General features: G+C 27.5%; 2 protein-coding genes across 7 annotated transcripts in view; one reads left to right on the top strand and one right to left on the bottom strand.

Annotated features, from left to right (window-relative positions):
* The window catches only part of LOC101237122 (zinc finger BED domain-containing protein 4-like), a 73,583-nt gene extending 52,989 nt beyond the window's left edge, over positions 1–20,594 (bottom strand). For 4 of the 6 annotated variants that reach the window (XR_010642881.1, XM_065815043.1, XM_065815045.1 and 1 more), the window contains exon 1: positions 20,455–20,594. The gene's annotated coding sequence lies outside the window, so the exon portion shown is untranslated. Of the gene's footprint in view, positions 1–13,637; positions 13,738–20,454 lie in introns of those variants that run through there. The other 2 variants (XM_065815044.1, XM_065815047.1) reach the window with 1 other exon arrangement.
* On the top strand, positions 6,045–6,680 carry LOC136090056 (uncharacterized). Its single transcript, XM_065816164.1, has one exon. It carries the CDS (start codon positions 6,045–6,047, stop codon positions 6,678–6,680), a length of 636 nt encoding a protein of 211 aa, XP_065672236.1.
* Positions 20,595–20,835: the final 241 nt, after the last annotated feature.

The following is a 20,835-nucleotide window of genomic DNA, read 5'->3' as shown; positions in this document are numbered from 1 at the left end:
TATTAACAAGAAATCCCTACACAGTTTATAAAAATAAATATAAATGATTTATTATTAATGAAGATGTAGGTTTATTTTAATAAATATGTAGGTTTAATAATAATGTAGGTAATAATAATGTAGGTTTAATAAAATGTAGGTTTATTTTAAAAAATATTAAAATTAGTATATTCTAAAATTTTAAGTTATATTCTTTAAAAATAATCAGATTAACAAACTTCACACAAATAACAATACAGTCGCAGGTCTTCCATTCATAACACTTATTTAAAAATAATCAATAAAAACTATCATAGTAGTTAAAAGGCTAATACAAATGTTTATTTTTTTATTTTTTTACAGGTGTGATGTCTAAGCGAAAAAGTGGACATGAAAAGTTACGTGAGAAAAACATTCAGCTTCTGCGAGAAGATGCTAAAACAACTAAAAATCTACTATCCATGTTTTCTAAACTGAATTCAAATACCCCGCAACACCATGCTGATGCTGAGCCTGTTGATGAGGTTCAATCTCACGTTGCTAAAGAGACCCAAACAAACCTTGATGATGAAGATGGCGTTCATACTGACACTAATGAAATGACCCAACCAATCCTCATTCTAAACATCACAGCTTCTTCAAGCATGGTTGAACCTACTGGTGATAACGAAAAAACTACTACCCGAGTGAATGATTGGTTTAATAAGCCTCACCTGAATGAACTGACAATTTTCTATAAATATCACCCACATCAGCCTGAAACACGTCACTTTAATTCAAAAATGGTTTATTATCGTCCTGAAGATGGTATGCAGCGTATGTTTCTTTCATTTTCAGAAGAAGAAGAGTGCCTGTTTTGCAGTGTTTGTTTGGCACATGGAAATGAGAAGCAGAAACCAAGTTCGTTTGTAACAGGTTTTAACAGTTGGACTCATATTCATCAACGTATTGTGGAACACGAATCGTCAAAGAGACACCAAGAATGTGTCGAGGCTTATCTACATTTCTCTGCTAATCGAACCATTCGAGATATTGTACAAGGTCAGCAATATAGTCTACGAAAACAGCAAGTTTTACATCGTAGATTGATCGTGGACAGAGTAGTGTCAATTGTCAAAGTGATTGGTAAACGTGGTATGCCATATCGAGGTAAGGCTGATTGCGAAGTCGTCAATGTTTTGGCTAACGACAGAGTGGATCATGGAACTTTTCTTGAAATCGTGATTCTTGTTGCGAAGTACGATGAAATTCTAAAAGCGCATTTGAAGGAAATTATCGACAAAGGCATGCTGAATGATAAACAGGATAAGTGGAATAGAGCTAACAGAAATACTTTCATTTCCAAATCCACTGTAAACCAAATTATATTAGGAATCGCTAAATTAATGAAAAGTGCCATTGCTGAAGAAGTACAACAAGCGGGAATATTCTCAGTGCAACTTGACACAACTCAAGATGTAACACAAGCGGATAAATGTGCGATAGTCCTGCGATACGTTACCGACAAAGTTGAGGAGCGACTTATTGGTGTTGTCGATTCACATTCTGGAAAAGGCAGTGATCTGTGCAAATTGATGTCAAATGTTTTGGAACAAAATGGCATTGATATTACTAAACGTGTGTCAGATAGTACTGATGGCGCGTCTAATATGGCCGGGGCATACAATGGATTTACTACATTCTTAGAAAAAGCGTCTCCGGGACACATTCACACATGGTGTTATGCACATGTTTTAAATCTGGTCGTATGTGACGCCACCAGCAGTAATGAAGCTTTAATGACACTTTTTGGTATACTTCAAAAGGCTGCTATGTTTTTTCGTGAGTCCTACTTGAGAATGGACCTTTGGACTGATCACATGAAAGAAAAAAATGGCCAAAACATTCACAAACGACTAAGTGTTATCGGTGCGACTAGATGGGGGTCCAAACACAATGCCCTTCAAAAGTTTTTTGGTACGTTTCGCGACGGTGAAGGAGCATTATACACAGACGTTGTTCAAGTACTGGAAATAGCAGTCTCTTCCACTAAATTAAGTGTTGAAGCACGCTATGATGCGCAGTGTCTATTAACGTCCTTATTGAAGTGTAAGACTGTACTGACGGGATTTGTATATCTAAGAATAATTGAGTCAACCACACCACTGTCCAAATACCTACAGACGTCTGGATTGAATTTTATAAAGGCGTTTGAGATGGTTAAAGTAACTATTTCAGAAATTCAGACTCAATCACGCAATTTTGATCAAGTTAAGGTGGCTGCAGACCATTTCATTAATGTGTCCGCAACCATTCTTGACGAGAAAGAATGTGATTATGTTATACAGACAGATTTGCCAATTGTACCCAAAAGAATAAGAAAAGTAATGGCAGGAGAATTAGCAAATGATGATCCACTTACAGATCCTTTAAAAAAGTTTGAAGTAGAGGTCCACAATGGTATTCTAGACACAGTGTTAAGAAGTCTGTCGGCTCGGTTTGCATCACACGGTGAACTGTACTCTGATATGAGTTGTTTTGACCCTAACGGATTTTCTGAGTTATTGGAATGTAATATTCCAAAAAAAGCCCTTCAGAAAATCTCATGTCATATTTCGGCAACAGGTGTGTAAATTTACTTATAAATATAACTGATTGGTTTCTTGTTAAATTTTATTAGTAATTGCTTAAGTATTTTTGTTTCCAAATTGGTAAACTTCATTAAATTTTTAATTAGCATTAGATAAGGTTATCTCTTTTGTTCTTTATTTTGAATATTTATAAGATTATCTTTATCTTTTTATATTTTAGGCGAAGAAGCGCAGCTGTTGCTTGAGCTGTTGGACTTTGCAAAAAAGTGGCCAGTTTTAAAAAAAACATTGGAAGAGAGTTACGATTGTTCTGATCGAATCACGATTGATGAGGATGAGGTTGAAAATGAAGATTACGCCACCAACCATAAATGCGGCCCTCTAAAGAAGTTTCGCTCGTGCATTTACTGTTGCTACCATGTGCTTCGAAAATATAATCTTTACGGCAAGAGCTACTGCATGCTGCACAGGGCTTACAAATTCATGCTCACAATTTCAATTACCCAAGTGGCTTGTGAGAGGAGTTTCAGCAAGTTGAAATGTGTCAAAACAAGATTGCGAAGTCAGTTGACAGAAGATCACTTGGACTCACTGTTGATGATGTGCATTGAAAAGGACATATTGAGTAACATAACCAACGATGAAATTATTGATGAACTTGCTAAATCGAGTGGTGAATTAAAAAAGTTACTGTTTTTATGATTTTTAGTTTTTGTGATGTAAATATGAATTTATAATACAAATATAACACATGTACTTAAATGACATCTTTATTGGTTTTAAACAAGTGTATACAAGTCCTTATTGTTCAATAGTGTTACAAAAGTATTTAAAAGTGAGGGGTTACAAGCGAATACGATTTAAAAAAAAAGGTCACTTGGTGGGCCTTTTTCATGATAGCATTTCCCGGGCCTTTTCAAAAGCCTAATCCGCCCCTGCAGTCAATAATTATAAAAAATAAGAAAATTTATGGTATTTTACTCTAACAAGTAAATACTGTTATGTTGTAATCATTTTTATATAATATATTAAAATGATTAAAATTTATCACATTTTAGTTTAAACTTAGAGCTACTACCTGTTGGCTCATATATTTTTTTTACTTCAGATTTTAACATATCAATTTGGTCAATAGACAAAACTTTTCTTCATCCAACTTAATAGAATTGTATTTTCTTCTACACAAACCGTCTTTACAAAGCAAATTACGCTGGTCCAGACTATGGTTATTTGTTATGAGATGGTTTTGATTGTAAAATGTATTTATAAAAACATCTTTTAATGATATTAATAATCATCTCTAACCCACCTTTTTATGTTAAAATTATAATTCATAAAATGTTTTCTCTTTTTTACTAAAAAATTAAAAATTTTAAGTATATAAAATAAAAATATTATTTTGTTACGTTTTAAAAGTTCTATATCAAAAAAACTCCTATATTATATGGGTTAGAATATAAAAGCTTCGTGAATAACTATTTAAAGTCTATTATAGTTTTTATTAAATTACACATATTTTTCTAGCGTAAAATGTTTAATATTTTTACTTGAGTCACAATAATACTTTTATTTAATGTTTTTAAAGAACTTTTTCATGCATACATTTTAGTGTATGTGAAACAAGAGTTTCTGAACTTTTAAACCCTGATAATGTCTTCATTACCTACAAACATCTCTTGGTATCTTTAAAGTGTTAAGACTCAACCAACTCTGATTCTTTCACCATCTTAAATTAAGTTCAACAAGTCAAATCAAGAAAATATGAGTTTAAAATTAAAGAAATTGTTTAAAGAAAACATTAAAGAAATAACAGGTGTGTTTTGTTACTTCAGTTATGAAATCAAATAAAAATTATATACATATTTATTACATATTTATTTATTTATTACATAATTATATACATATTTATTTAAAAAATTATATACATATATATATTTACTACTTTTGATTATTATTTTATTTCTCACCATTATATATTTTTCTCACAATGATACATTTTTTTCTCTCCTCACTGATTCATGTAATTAACTAAAGTTTTATTTTGTATTTAGCTATTATGTATTAGTAGAAAAATTTGTTAATAGAACTCTGTGAAAATGTTATTTGTAGCTAATCTACTTCATGCACGTTTTGGCAAAAAAAACTTAAATAATTTAATAACAAAATGTCTCAAACAAATGCCTACAATCATTCCTAAATTATCATTATTTTTACAAAACAACATGTTAAAATAATTATTTTTACAAAACAGCATGTTAAGATAATTATTTTTAGACACAATTTTAACATTTCTTAAGGAGTCCTTAATAATAGAGTAACGAGAGTAAGCAAGTCTAAGCAATATCATTTGTGAAAAAATCTTGTTAAACAAAAGCATTTCTTGAACATAAAAGAGCAGCTCAAGTTAAAAAAAATAAAACTTTGGTGAGAGACGAGTCACACAAAATTGAGTTTTAGATGATGGAACAAGATGATGGGTAAATTAAACAACAGCATTTGTTGGGAAGAGTTCCCGAAATCGGAATAGGGGAGAGTGGGGAAAAATGGACACCCCCTGCTTTTTTAAAAACTAGTGAACCATATTGTTTTGGACCACAATAAAAAAACTTTAGTAACATGAGATGTTTTTAAAAAACCATTTCCTTTTCCGTAATTCTTATGCACGTTTTTTATTTGCATACGGAAATTTTTCAGTCACAAAACAAGTATTTTCTTAACCAATATGCACGTCTATATTTCATTGGATCTACATCAGAGTTCAAGGTAAGTTTGTATTACTGTGAAACCAACATTTCTTTATAATAATTTATAACTTTCGCCTTTACAAATTTAATAAACAAAAATTTTATAGTGTTTTAACCAATTCAGGTACCAGTGGGGAGGAATGGTCCACAAGAGGTCCGTTTCTCCCCATTCATTTGATTCATGATTGGCAGTAGATTTTTATAGGAATGATATGCTTATAATTAGAATTTTGAATCTATATAGATGTATGTCTTATCTTTACTGTAATAAATCTGTTAATTATTAATGCTGGTTCTATTTTAATTAGATCTAGCTCTGGATCTAATCTAGATTTTTAAAAGTCAAAACATAGTTAATGACAAATTTTTTTTTTTTTTTTTCTAGGTAAAAATGCCTCAAGTTTACATAAAGAAAACTGACAAAGGTAAAGTGCCAGAGTCAGTTATGATAGATGCTGTGTCTGCTGTTGAGAAGGGCATGACAGTTCGACAAGCGGCAAAAGAATTTAACGTTGCCCGATCAACACTGATTAACAACATTAAAAAGGCAAAAAGTAAACAAACTAGCCTGCGTCCTAACTATCAGCACAGCCTGATATTTACTGCAGAGCAAGAAAATTGTTTAGCAACATACCTGGCTAGGTGCTCAAATATGTTTTATGGCCTAACAACAAAAAATGTTCGTGCTCTTGCCCTTAAAATGGCTACAGTGAATAACATAAAATGCCCTGCATCATAGATTACCAATTCAATGGCCGGAAGAGAGTGGCTTTTTGGATTTATGATACGCCATCCAGAACTTTCACTCAGACAGCCAGAAGCCACATCACTGCCACGGGCTACAGCGTTCAACAAATTCAATGTCAACACATTTTTCACTTTGTTGGAAGAATCTTTCAAAAAACTAAATATCAGCGGCGAGCAGATCTTCAATATTGATGAAACTGGTGTGACGATTGTGCAAAAAGTTCCTAAAGTAATTGCTCCTCGCGGAAGTAAGCAAATAGGTCAAGTTACCTCCGGAGAACGTGGTGAGCTTGTGACAATGTGCTGCATTGTTTCAGCCACCGGCAACACTTTACCACCTGTTTTTATTTTTCCAAGAAAGCAGTTTAAAAACTTCATGTTAAATGGATCACCAGAAGGCTCTCTTGGACTTGCCCGTCTTTCTGGTTGGATGACCAGTAACAGTTTTCTTCAAGTTATACGCCATTTTATAAAATATGATTGGCCAACTAAAAACTACCCTGTGATATTAATATTAGACAGCTATGAAAGTCATCTTTCATATGTTGCCCAAGAATTAGCTAAAAGTAATAACATTCATATTATTACCCTACCACCTCATGCGATACTAGACCGTGCCACTAGACCGTGCTGTGTTTGAACCAATGAAAGGTTCTTTGTGCTTTAGATGTAGCTACTTGAACCTAATGATTTCATTTCATATTGGATGAAACTATTACACCAAGTCTAGTTCTTTTGTTGTTGTTTTTGGAAAAAAACTTTGATTGTTTTGTTTGATTGCATAGTTGTAGTTGATATTTATTTTCGATGTGCATAACACTGCATTTACGTATGTCAAATTCCATTAATCATAGATTTGACCATTCAGTTAACAAATCAATGTCATTTTGCATGTTAATTACATAGTTATCGTCTTTTATAACAGATTTGACTTTAGTATCATCTGCATATAGTTTTCAGCTAAACAGATACATTCAGAAAGATCATTGTCATGTGACAGAAAGAAAAAGGGACCTGATTTCAAACTCTATGGTACACAACAACAAATCTCGCGACAATCTGATATAACTTAACTCATTATCACTCTTTGCTTTCTGTTTTTTAAAAAAAGTCTTAATCCGATTTAAAACAGTGCTTTTGTTCGAAAGTCTGAAGTCTTATATATATAAGTTGATGGTGGGGCATCTTATCAAATGCCTTTGCAAAATCTAGGAACAATATATTAGTTGGATAACCATATTAAATTTCAGTTGTAGTAATATCAAAATTTTCTATAAGTTTGTTTGGCACCTTTTTTTGTACAAACCCATTGTGTTGAGTTGTTAATATATTGTTTTCTATTATATAAATTATTAGTTTTTTTTTATTTATTTTTTCATTAATTTTCTTGGTATCAATGTTAAAGAGATCCCGACAAGAAATTTTCATGTGGGTCATATATGGCAATTGCATGTTAACTATATATTTACCACTCTCCTTTATGGGATGGCTTTGGTGCGTGCCATATGTGGCTATAATGTTTATCCCACTAAAAACACACTAAATAAGAAAGAAAGCCACACTTCATTTTTGCTTGAAAGTTTAATGTGACCCACGTGTGGTAAGCATATGTTAGCCAAATATTTATCACTCTCCTTTATGGGATTGCGTTGGTGCGTTCCATATGAGGCTTTAATGTTTATCCGAATAAAACCGCACTAAATAAGAACGAAATTCGCATTATTTTTCTACAGGAAAGTTATAACATAAAGATAAACAAATCTTCTGACTTGTTTAAATATCATATTTAAACAAGTCAGTAGATTTGTTTTGAATAGAATATACAAATAATTATACATATATACAGAGGCGTAGAAAGAATTTTTTGGTGTTCGAGATTTTATCTATTAGGGGGGTTTAAACTTTATATGGTCATAATTTTTGAACGCTAAAATATTTTAAAATAAAATCTAAAATTAGCGATGAATATAAGTCTAGTTAAGAATAGTACAAAAAATACTTCATCAACTTGTTGCTCTCATGTTTGGGGCAGGGGGGCGAAAATTTTTGGGCTTTTTTGTTCCCAGCCTCCAATCATTGCCATTTTTTGCAAACCCTCATTATTTGACATAAGTATTAACGTATAAATGTTTGGAGTTTGCTCCAAACATTTATATGTTTATACTTATGTCTGGAAGTTACCTATCTCGAACACTAAAAATTCCTTTCTACGCCTCTGCATATATATACCTATACAAATAAGTATCATACTGTATGTATACTTATTTGTACAGGAATAGCTGTTAAAAAACTTAAATGGAAAAACATCATACTTTTCGCTTTTATTTATAATTTTATTCACAGAAAAATAAATACGTAAAACAACTTTTCATTAAATTTAAAAAATTTATTTTGTAATAGTTCTGTACACAAAACTAATCTGATGAATCATGCAATGAAGATGCAATATTTTCGTCAAATTCTTTATCTGGCGTTCTTACAATGTCTTCGAACAGTAGCTAAAGATAGTTTTATATGAAATCCATGTACCAACAAAATTGAGAGAAAAAAATCAATAATAACGAAAGCTTGCTAACATCGCCTGCCATTTTAAAACCTAACATTGTTTTCTGGTAGCAAACCCAACATATTAAGATATTTTTATCTTCGTTGAGTATAACTCTGGTGACAATTTTACATCATTAAGTATAACTCTGTTTAGAATAAGTATAACAGAAGTATAAATCGTTAAGTATAACAACAAATTTTTATTTGTCAAGCCTAACTTTGATTTACAAATTTTATTTAAAGTTTATTTTGAATAACAGTTCTCAAATATATTCATTACAAAGCCGCTCAAACATACTTACAACTATGAATTGAAAATTATAAAAACTGTGACCTACATGATATCATGTAATATTCTAGAGTTTACTACAATACATTTCAATGGAATCGTAGTTTACAATTGGGTAAAATTTAAAATTCAAAATGAGGCAAGATTGTGTTTTTTATGTGTGGTCCGTATGATAGCCACATCAAATTTAGCACGTATTTATTTAAGGATTATACCACACTAAATGGAACAATTATGTAAATGCATTATGCGTTCCACATGTGAGCCACACTGATCATCAGCATATATGTCAATCATCAACTGGAATAGAGTTTCGCACTTTTGTTCCACTTGTTTACACTATGGCCACATGTGGGCCATATATACCTTTCTTGTCGAGATTGGTTGTAATTAAGCGGATCCTTCTTGTCTCCTTTTTTAAAAAGTGGTGTAACGTTTTCATATTTCCATAATTCTTGAAGAAGGAGGCAGAATGACAAATATATTAGTCATTCTTTCTCATGGTAGATCATTAAGTCCAAGATTTGTAAAAATGTATAAAGATATATACATTCCACTATTTTATTCGTTGTATTGTGAACATTTAAACCTTGACAATAATTGAAAAACCTTAATAAACAAAACGTGCAGTGATTCTGCCACAACATCTTTTAAAATAATGTTTGTGTTATTTTTTGTGAGAAATATTGTGAGTGAGTGGAAATTGAAAGCAACAGTTGTGTTTTCTACTTTTTATTCCTTCTTATATTAGTTGATTAAATCAATTGAAAATTGTCTTTTATTTTACATTTTGTTTCAACATCAGTCTAACGTCATGTTTTAACGTCGATTTGCGTAACCATTTTAACCGAGAAGTTAACCATTTATCTACCTTATTTGTCAACTTTATATTCCAAGATTATTTAAACGTTATTGTGCCAGTTGGGAAAAAACGTGGCGCATCACGAAGGGAGAAAATTATGCAAAAAAATGATAAGCAGCGATGGTTTTTCCAAAAACGTTGTGATAAATAATTGTAAAGCTGCAAATGATTCTTTAAGTTCCATTTAATTTAATCATGCATTTACACAACCATACTCAACTCTGAAATGAACGGATCCGTTTTTGTTTTTTTTTGCATGGAACTCTATTATTGGTTACAGCCGCTATTGGTTACAATGTAAAGTTCAAGTCGAACTTGACTCAAGTTCGCTTCTTGCATTCCACCTTTAGTGAAGCAAAAGTGGTTAAAGCAATAGTGAAGCGAAAGTGTTGAAGCATTAGTGAAGCGAAAGTGTTTGAAGTAGGGTTAAACCGAATTGGAAATTTTAAATTCCAGCTGGAACCGAAACTGCCAGATTTTGTTAAAAAAATTCCGGGCGGAACGAGAATTATATTTATGCAATTTTTTACCTTTAAAAGTACATAATATATATTTATAACCTATAATATATATATATATATATATATATATATATATATATATATATATATATATATATATATATATATATATATATATATATATATATATATATATATATATTATATATATATATATATATATATATATATATATATATATATATATATATATATATATATATATATATATATATATATATATATATATATGGGTGACTCTTAAAACAACATTTTTGAAAAAAACCTGTTCCTACCCCTTTACTTTGTTCTATATAATACTAAAACGCTAGGTTTAAAATTTTTTTGAACAAAAAATTATTTTAGGGGTAGCTCAAGACCCTTAAAAATTTGACTGGTCCCTAAAATTTTGAAAATAAAAGTTCTTCTAAAGTATGTAAACCTGGTACTCAAAAGAAGCGAAATTATATAAAAACTTCAAAAACAGTAATCACTTTACAAAGACCCTTAAAAATTTGACTGGTCCCTAAAATTTTGAAAATAAAAGTTTTTCTAAAGTATGTAAACCTGGTACTCAAAAGAAGCGCTATTGGTTACAATGTAAAGTTCAAGTCGAACTTGACTCAAGTTCGCTTCTTGCATTCCACCTTTAGTGAAGCAAAAGTGGTTAAAGCAATAGTGAAGCGAAAGTGTTGAAGCATTAGTGAAGCGAAAGTGTTTGAAGTAGGGTTAAACCGAATTGGAAATTTTAAATTCCGGCTGGAACCGAAACTGCCAGATTTTGTTAAAAAAATTCCGGGCGGAACGAGAATTATATTTATGCAATTTTTTACCTTTAAAAGTACATAATATATATTTATAACCTATAATATATATATATATATATATATATATATATATATATATATATATATATATATATATATATATATATATATATATATATATATATATATATATATATATATATATATATATATATATATATATATATATATATATATATATATATATATATATATATATATATATATATATATATATGGGTGACTCTTAAAACAACATTTTTGAAAAAAACCTGTTCCTACCCCTTTACTTTGTTCTATATAATACTAAAACGCTAGGTTTAAAATTTTTTTGAACAAAAAATTATTTTAGGGGTAGCTCAAGACCCTTAAAAATTTGACTGGTCCCTAAAATTTTGAAAATAAAAGTTCTTCTAAAGTATGTAAACCTGGTACTCAAAAGAAGCGAAATTATATAAAAACTTCAAAAACAGTAATCACTTTACAAAGACCCTTAAAAATTTGACTGGTCCCTAAAATTTTGAAAATAAAAGTTTTTCTAAAGTATGTCAACCTGGTACTCAAAAGAAGCAAAATTATATAAAAACTTTAAAAATAATAATCAATTTACAAAAAAATAACTTTTTTCTAAAATAAATGCATAAAAACTATTGTTTTTAAGCTGAAAATAAAAAAAGTCATTATTTTCAAGCTTTAAAAAAATAGTTTTTTTAAACATGCTTTTTTTGTAAAGTGATTACTGTTTTTGAAGTTTTTATATAATTTCGCTTCTTTTGAGTACCAGGTTGACATACTTTAGAAGAACTTTTATTTTCAAAATTTTAGGGACCAGTCAAATTTTTAAGGGTCTTGAGCTACCCCTAAAATAATTTTTTGTTCAAAAAAATTTTAAACCTAGTGTTTTAGTATTATATATAACAAAGTAAAGGGGTAGGAACAGGTTTTTTTCAAAAATGTTGTTTTAAGAGCCACCCTAATATATATATATATATATATATATATATATATATATATATATATATACATATATATATATATATATATATATATATATATATATATATATATATATATATTAGACCATTTCAAAATTGTTTATATAAAATTTTTGAACTTTATTTGGGCTACCCTTTGATTTGATGTGGTTTGTGGTCAGGAAAATTAGATCAAAATTGCAAACTTAAATAATGTGTTTTAGGGACAGCTCAATTAACTTTACTTTTTAACAGGTCCCTATTATTTTGAAAAAAAAGGTTTTTTCAAAAGCATGTCATGTTGTGTTTTTAAAGTAGCGAAGTTTAAAAATTTTAAAAATTTAAAAATTTTAAAAAAAAAAAGATAATTTTATACTACAATTATTATTTTAGATTTAAATGCACAAAAACTATGGTTTAACTAGAAATAAATAAAAGTACATTTTTACAAGTTTTTAATAAAAATAAAAATTTTTTAATTTATTTTTTATAAAACAATTATTATTTTTGAAATTTATATATTATTTTGCTTCTTTTGAGTACCAGGTTGACCTACTTTTAAGGAACTTTTTTTTTTAAACTTTAGGACCCCATTGAAAAGTAAACTTAATTGAGCTGTTACAAAATATTGGAATAATGCTTTGAAACTTTAATGGTTTACTTTTTTTCATCAATTAACAACATTTAAACATCTAGCCACTTAATCATTAAAAAATATTTTTTTTGAACTGGTCTAATATATATATATATATATATATATATATATATATATATATATATATATATATATATATATATATATATATATATATATAAATATATATATATATATATATATATATATATATATATATATATATATATATATATATATATATATATATATATTATATATATATATATATATATATATATATATATATATATATATATGTATATATATTAAAACGGCCGTAATCAAAACCGACTTAACTGATCACTTCTGATATTTCTAATTACTTGCATCTTAACGCCTTGTAGTGCAACGCCCTTCAAATGAATAACACTGACTAGACCTAGTGCCTTTAAGGCAATTCAATCAAAACTCCATTGCCAATTTCAAACTTTATCAAATGATTTTGTTGATTAAAATTATATAACAACCGCACGAGGTAAAAAATGATTACGCTTATTTAATATATAAAACCTACTTAAAATTTTATACATAAAACTAATAAGAAAGTATAAAAAATAGTTAAAAAAAACTACGAAAATTTATTTGAAAAATCTAAAAAGCGGTCAAAATTAAAATATTATGCAAATATGCTGGAAAAAAACAAAAAGGAAGCACTAGGCTGGATGATTAAAAAAAAAGCATTCGCTTCTACTCAGCGCTTTGGAGAATATTGCTCAGCTTTACGTGAAATTTGAGCGATTTTGCTCAAATTTTTACTAACGTAAAGATGAGCTCCAAAAACGCTGAGTAAAAGCAATTGCTTTTTTTTTTCACCCAGCCTACTCAAGAAACACAGACTGTCATTAAATAAATAATTGGGAAAACAAAACTTTTTATAAATAGAAAGTTCAATAATAATAAAAAAGAATCAATTAGGGAGAAAATTCGAGATTCCAAATATTACCAATTATGAATCCGATTCCGATTCTTTGTTGCAAATCCAATTCTTTTGCAATCCCGATTCTTTGACGATTCAAAATATTTTAATTACGCTAACTGTATTAATGCAATTAAAATGATAATTAATTAGTGGTAATTAAAAACGCGTTGTTATTTTCATACTTATACAAATCTTAATGGTGAAAAAATCTGCAACGGTTCTTTTGGGACAGGTGACAAAAAATGTATGTTGTATACAACTTATTATTAATAAGTAACAAATTATATAGCCTCCGTAATAGTAGAAAAGATCAGATAGAAAAATGTTATATTTTTAGTATTTAGATGCGCTTAGCATTTGCACTTGCTTTGAAACTTAAAAGGCTTCTTTTCCGGTCGTAAATAAGCTCTGCAATACTTAATAACCGCTCCAAAGATAATGTTGAAAGAGACCTCTTAATTTGTCTCTGCTCGTAATTTTATAATTGTAAACTTGGATCTCCTCGCGTATTCAAGCACGTTTTTGTAACTTGCAAGTAGAAAATTGTGCAATGTGGAGTGCAAATCTAAGTTTATAAAAGATATTCAGTTCATAGGCGTATTTAAAGTAGAATAAAAATACAGAAGCCCTGATAATACTTACTACAAAATTTTGTTCATCAGTTATATGATAACTAGACAGCACCTGGAGCAGATGTGTTGCATTCTTGATTTTCGGCAACTGCAATTTCAAGATCTTCAAGATATTAAACTCGCCAATAAATAAAATTACAGCTTATTCAGTCCTTTCTTGCTCCTAAAGGTGTTGTTTTTTAATATGGGATTTAATATTTTTGCAAATGCATATATGGATACTTTCTCGCAGTCTCCACAACGTCAATGCAAAGATTTATACAGTGATCTTTTGAAATCTCTATAGTCCTTGATGCGATAAATTGACGTTAAGTGCATTTATTGCAATAACTTCTGATGCGGTCATTTTTTATTAATTTGATATAAGTTAATCAAAAATGACCGCATGATAAATAAAAATAATAAATAATAATATAAATTTCATTAACAGCTTTTAACGCACAACCATTTTAATTAAACGGTTTAGCATTTGAGCGATGCTATTTCATCCAGTTGGCTCATCATGAATGATGCTGTATTTGGGCAGTCCTAAAATCTCCTGAAATTTTAGCAAAAGTTTTTAAGAACTTTTTGAATGCTTAAAATGTTCCACAATTTTTCTATAGGTGGCGATTAGTGAAAAAATGTGTTTATTGTTGAGAAAACCGTCTTCGATAACCAAATGGGCAAGTCAAAAAATGGTTAAAAATTTTCTACATCCGTAGTAGTAATAATACTGCAGACATTGGTAGTTTCCAACGATCATGCAATTCATTCATAGGTTTAGCATGATTGGCTGCATTTTGGGACTCGTGTGGATAAGGTACCACGTAAAGACAAATTTAAATTTTTTTCATACTTTCTGGAAGGAACTGTACTGCTTGCTCAATATTACATTTTCCAAATGCAAATACTAATACAAATATTTGTAATTTAGGTTAAGAAAAAATTGGTAATATTTTCAAGAAAGACGAGTATGTTAAAATAAGCTAATATTTAGAAGAATGAAATTCTTCTATAAAGTACCCCTTAATAGCAATTCTTCTATTAAGTACCCCTTAGTAACAATTCATCTGTTAAGTACCCCTTAATAAAAATTCTTCTATTAAGTACCCCATAACAACAATTCTTCTATTAAGTACCCCTTAATAACAATTCTTCTATTAATTTATTTTAGTGTAAAAAATGAAAAAAAAACGAGCCTCTTTTATATTTATCCCGATAAAACACTTATTAACCTAGTTTATGGATCTACATATACATTTAAATCAAGTTCAATACAAATATAAATATTTAAGAACTTATTTATAAAGCACAATACGAATGCAAATACGCCAAATTAGCCCATTTTTAAAATAAAAAATTCTTATATGTATTACGGTTGTTTCAACAATTTTTGTAGATTCCAATATCAATAAATTTCGTGACAGGTAGATCCCATACATACAGATCCTTACATACAGATCCATACTTGATGTTGTTCTAAACTTAGCAGCAGGGTTAAAAATGTTTTGAATCATATTTTACAACGACTCGTATAATGATGTATGAACGTAACTTAGTGCCGAACTGAACGTTGAAATGCTTTAATTGTCTCAAAAAAAAAAAAAAATCAGTTATATAACTGATATTTTTTTTTTTGAATTTTTGAATGATTTTTTTTTGACAAATTTTTTGACAAATTTTTTGACAAATTTTTTGACAAATTTTTTGACAAATTTTTTGACAAATTTTTTGACAAATTTTTTGACAAATTTTTTGACAAATTTTTTGACAAATTTTTTGACAAATTTTTTGACAAATTTTTTGACAAATTTTTTGACAAATTTTTTGACAAACTTTTTGACAAATTTTTTTTTGAAAAAGTTTTTTTTGAATTTTTTTTTTTGAATTTTTTTTTTTGAATTTAGAATTTTTCTTATATAAGAAAAATTAGTTTTAATGCAATTAAATCCGGTTTTATTATTATCGAACCTTAATTATTTCATATTTTTAATCCTTCAAATTAAGTTAGGTTTTCTGCATAAATTTAAAATTATTAAATTAACACTAGTTTTCGAATCTGGTGACAAGATTAATATTTCAAACTAAAGACCTATTTTATTTTTTAAAACTTGTTGAAGGTATGTATGACTGAATGTATAACAGACTTTGAAATTTTTTAACTAAAAGCATTATGATATAAAATTACTGAGTTTGTTTTAGAAAAAAAAGCCATTCTACTGACAACTCAATAATAGAAATAGTTACACATATATAATAGAAATTGTTAAACCATAGGTTTTTTTACCGATTTACCCGAAGCTTTCGACACAGTATTCCATGAAATAATTCAAAAAAAAAACTAAAAAATTATGGAATTAAAAGCAAAAACTTATTAAGCACAGTGGGACCAAACTGCGTTTTTTGTGCCAAATTTACATTTTTCTTTTTTTATATAGAAATTGCTAAATTTAAGATAAACAATGCGTAAATAAATACCAAAATAATTGTTAACAATACGTAAATAAATATCGTTTTATATACCAAAAACAATGTTTTTTAAGGCAAATATTTGTCAAGAAAGAGCTTTTTTTATATTTATGTTTACACAACTTTAATATTATAACAGTATGAAAAGATTTTGTAGGTTTTGTTAGTGTAAAAAAACATATTTTTTTCAATATACATTATTTTTCATCAACTGATCGTTAAGTAAAGACCAAAGTTAAGTAAACTTTTTTGTTAAAACTTTATTAGGGCTCTAACTCGCAATATATTAGATGAATTGTTATTTATCAAATGTTTAGGGAATTTTTCCAGTAAAACATCTTATTTTCTGTCTTAGAGATTTTGTAAGTTATCCCTCGAAAAATGCATGAGCACTATCAAATAAGATCTTATTTTTTCATTTTTTTAAGTGATCTAATTTTGTGTTTTCATTATATATATTCAGCAGTTACTTTTTTACTAATTAAAGTTTTAATAGTTATATTTTAAAAAAATTTCAACAATTATTTTAATCGCTGATTTATTTTGCTAATGTTTGTGTGAATATTTTATCTTTATTTATCATTTATTATGTGATAAAAGTTTTATTACATAAAAAATAATAAATAAAGGGGCCTGGTAATAAGACAACTTCTTTTCTTCTTGTTTCCACCAAGTTTTGAACAACAATATTTATTTTTTTTGTTGTAGTTGCAACGAACGGTAAATAAATTAAAAAAAAAAGCAGTCTTAAATTTGGCTTCAAAAAAAAACAAACTATAAAAAGCTATTTTTGAAACATTTGTAAACTCTAACAACACTATATTGGGCAATAACAAGCCTACTGAAAAAAAAAACTAGTTGATGCAGTAAATTTATAAAAACCAAACAAAGATCATGGAGTTAATTATGTAAGTAATATAATAACAAAAATCAAATTTTATTTTAAAACCCCTTTATTGCATATATCTGTTACTATTATCTTTATATATATATTTTAAAAACACTTTTCCTATGTTAGTAAAAACATAGGCAAAGTGTTTTTAAAATTGGTCGATAAGCATGCTGTCAACATATATTTGGGAATTAAAAGACAAAAATATTGATGATTTTATTCTGAATTGGTCCCTCCTTAAAACAGCGCCTGCACATAACAATAATTCCAAAAAATGTATACTGTCTTCAAGGAAAATTTGAAATAATTACACATGCAAACCAAGAATGTTTATTAAACAAAAAATTGGAATTAATTTCTAAATGCAGGCACGAAAATAAGTTTCTCCTAAAAAACTATAAAAATAAATGGGCCCAAATAATAATTACATTAAGTCCCCCTTTTAAAAATATTTTTCTAAAAAAGCATAGGTAATCATTTCCAAAGAATTAGTTTTATGATTGTGTCAGCAAATTCCACAAATGTGTGAAAGTTTACAGTTGTTAAGACATTTGCGACTTCCTGTATTTCAATTTTTGGTATAAATTAAAGTTTTATTAATTTGATCATTCATTTCTGATAAGTAATACACAGGGTTTAATAAGAAAAATATTCGTTAAGTGATTATTTACTAATATATAATTGCTCTGTTTGTTTAAAAACATTGAACACTCTATTTTGTAGAATACATTTTAAGATTGTTTAAATATCTATATATATATATATATATATATATAAATATATATATATATATAAATATATATATATATAAATATATATATATATATAAATATATATATATATAAATATATATATATATATACATATATATATATATATATATATATATATATATATATATATATATATATATATATATATATATATATATATATATATATATATATATATAGATATATTTATAGATATATATCGTTAAACTTTGAACTGTATTTGATTATTTTTCTAGGTACAATTTTAATACTTATCTATTGGTGTCATGTGCTAGTTTAATCAGAAATTTGTTGAGAACAAATGTGTCAAAAGTGTTTTAAGTGTTTATGTAGACATTAAATGAAGTCTTTAAGAAGAGGAGCCAATTTTACATTTTTTTAGAGAGTAAAAAAAATATAAAATTTTAACAGAGAAATTGCAGAAATTTAAATGTTTATATCAAGCTACAAAAAATAAAATTGCAAAAATACTTTTGAAAGTTTTTTACGAACGGTAGGTTGAAGATTGCCAGGGCTTAGAGCTCTCTTTTTATATAATTAAGTTGTATTATTTTTACATACGAAATATAATTTTTGCCTATTTTCTCTGTAACCATATCAAAATTTGAAAACAAAATTAGTTTTACTTCAAATTTAGAAGAACATAATAAACTTATTTTAAAAACCTCAACAACATTAACTTCAAATATTACCTAATTTAGGTAGATTGCGATAAAATAATGCAATAGTTTATGATAAGATAATATTATCTTATCGTATTGTAGGTTATATTGTAGGTTAAAAAGTTTAGAACTGCCCTAGATAAGCATAGGAAATTCCCAGCAAAATTTTTTCAAAATTTGGGAAAATCTTAGCAAAGTATTTTAGAATTAGGGAAAATCCCAGCAAAACTTTTGTGCATAAGAAAGTCCAATCAGTTTTTTAACATTTAATTATACATAGTTTACGGAAATACGTAGTTTAACAATAAGATAACAATAAGATAATTCTTATCTTGTCGTTACTATTATTATTTATCGTAATAATATTATAGTATTATTACGATAAATAATATTATAATATTATAGTATTATTACGATAAATAATAATAGTAACGACAAGATAAGAATTATCTTATTGTTATCTTATTGTTAAACTACGTATTTCCGTAAACTATGTATAATTAAATGTTAAAAAACTGATTGGACTTTCTTATGCACAAAAGTTTTGCTGGGATTTTCCCTAATTCTAAAATACTTTGCTAAGATTTTCCCAAATTTTGAAAAAATTTTGCTGGGAATTTCCTATGCTTATTGAGGGCAGTTCTAAACTTTTTGAACCTACACCCAGAGGAATAGGCATGGTTTATAAAAAATAATCAATCCAAGTCAAAAAATATCAAGTTATATTCTAAAAGTATTATGCTATAAAAATCTTTGCTATTTATTTATATATATATATTTATTTTGAAGCTTTAGTACACATTAAATCTAATTTTTATTTATATAACTTGTCTAGTAAAATTTTTATTGCCAGGATTTTTTCTTCTTTTTTTGACACCTCAAAATTATTACCATTAAATATTGCACTACATGTTACAAAATATATATTAATATTAAATTGAGTTTATTTTAAGCGCAATAATTTTATTTTAATAATATTAAATAACAACATTGTTCAAGAAATAAAATTAATACATTGGTGAAGAATTAAATGCTAAACAAATTCTTAATGAAACAGTTTTTAATATTTTTTAACATCACTAAAAATATGAACTTAGTTAGGAGAATACATTTCATTCTCATACTTAATCAAATGAAACAATAAACCTTATGCTCAAGACAGTACAAAAGCAATATCCAATAACTCTAAGTTAAAGGAGATCGTTATCAAAATATTTACGAAAGAAGATAAATCCATCCATCCCTTTGAAATATGCAAGTGGTTGAATTAATGATTATCAATTTAATATAGTTTTTAATTTTTAAATTTTGGTTTCATTTTAAAAAATATAAATTAACGAGAATAAGCTGAAAATATGAATTACTTAAATTAAATTATTATTTAAATTACTTTTTTACTATCAAATCAGAATATCTTATAAAAAAACTTACTTCTTGCATTAATTTTTCAAATTGTTACAAAGAGAAATGAAGAAAGACATTAAAGCGTAACGAATATGAACAAAGTATATCAAAGAAGTTTAAATAATAAAAAAAACCCCTCAGTTTATCAACAAAACTTTATTTTATCTGAGATTTAATTGGCTAAAAAAATCTGTGAAAGTTTTGAATAAGCTACTTGGTTATGGTTTCGGATTTCAAAAATACTAGCCTTTCAAGTTAAAGCTTTTATCCGCAAAATTTTAACCGTGGCGTTTTTAAAAAAGTAAATTATGCCGTATTTCCTTTTTATAAATTTATTTTCTTTAAAATATAAAAAACTTTGCATCAAAATAAACTTATTTAAAAATGTTTTAAGTATTTTTATTATTC

Source organism: Hydra vulgaris, chromosome 13, assembly GCF_038396675.1.
Source record: "Hydra vulgaris chromosome 13, alternate assembly HydraT2T_AEP".
Lineage (NCBI taxonomy): Eukaryota > Metazoa > Cnidaria > Hydrozoa > Anthoathecata > Hydridae > Hydra > Hydra vulgaris.
The sequence above is the reverse complement of the archived record's forward strand: the minus strand, read 5'-3'. Positions and strand labels throughout refer to the sequence as shown.

What these genes read in the sequence shown, in the direction of transcription:
- LOC136090056 (XM_065816164.1), top strand. Translation starts at nt 6,045, where the DNA reads ATGGCCGGAAGAGAGTGGCTTTTTGGATTTATGATACGCCATCCAGAA.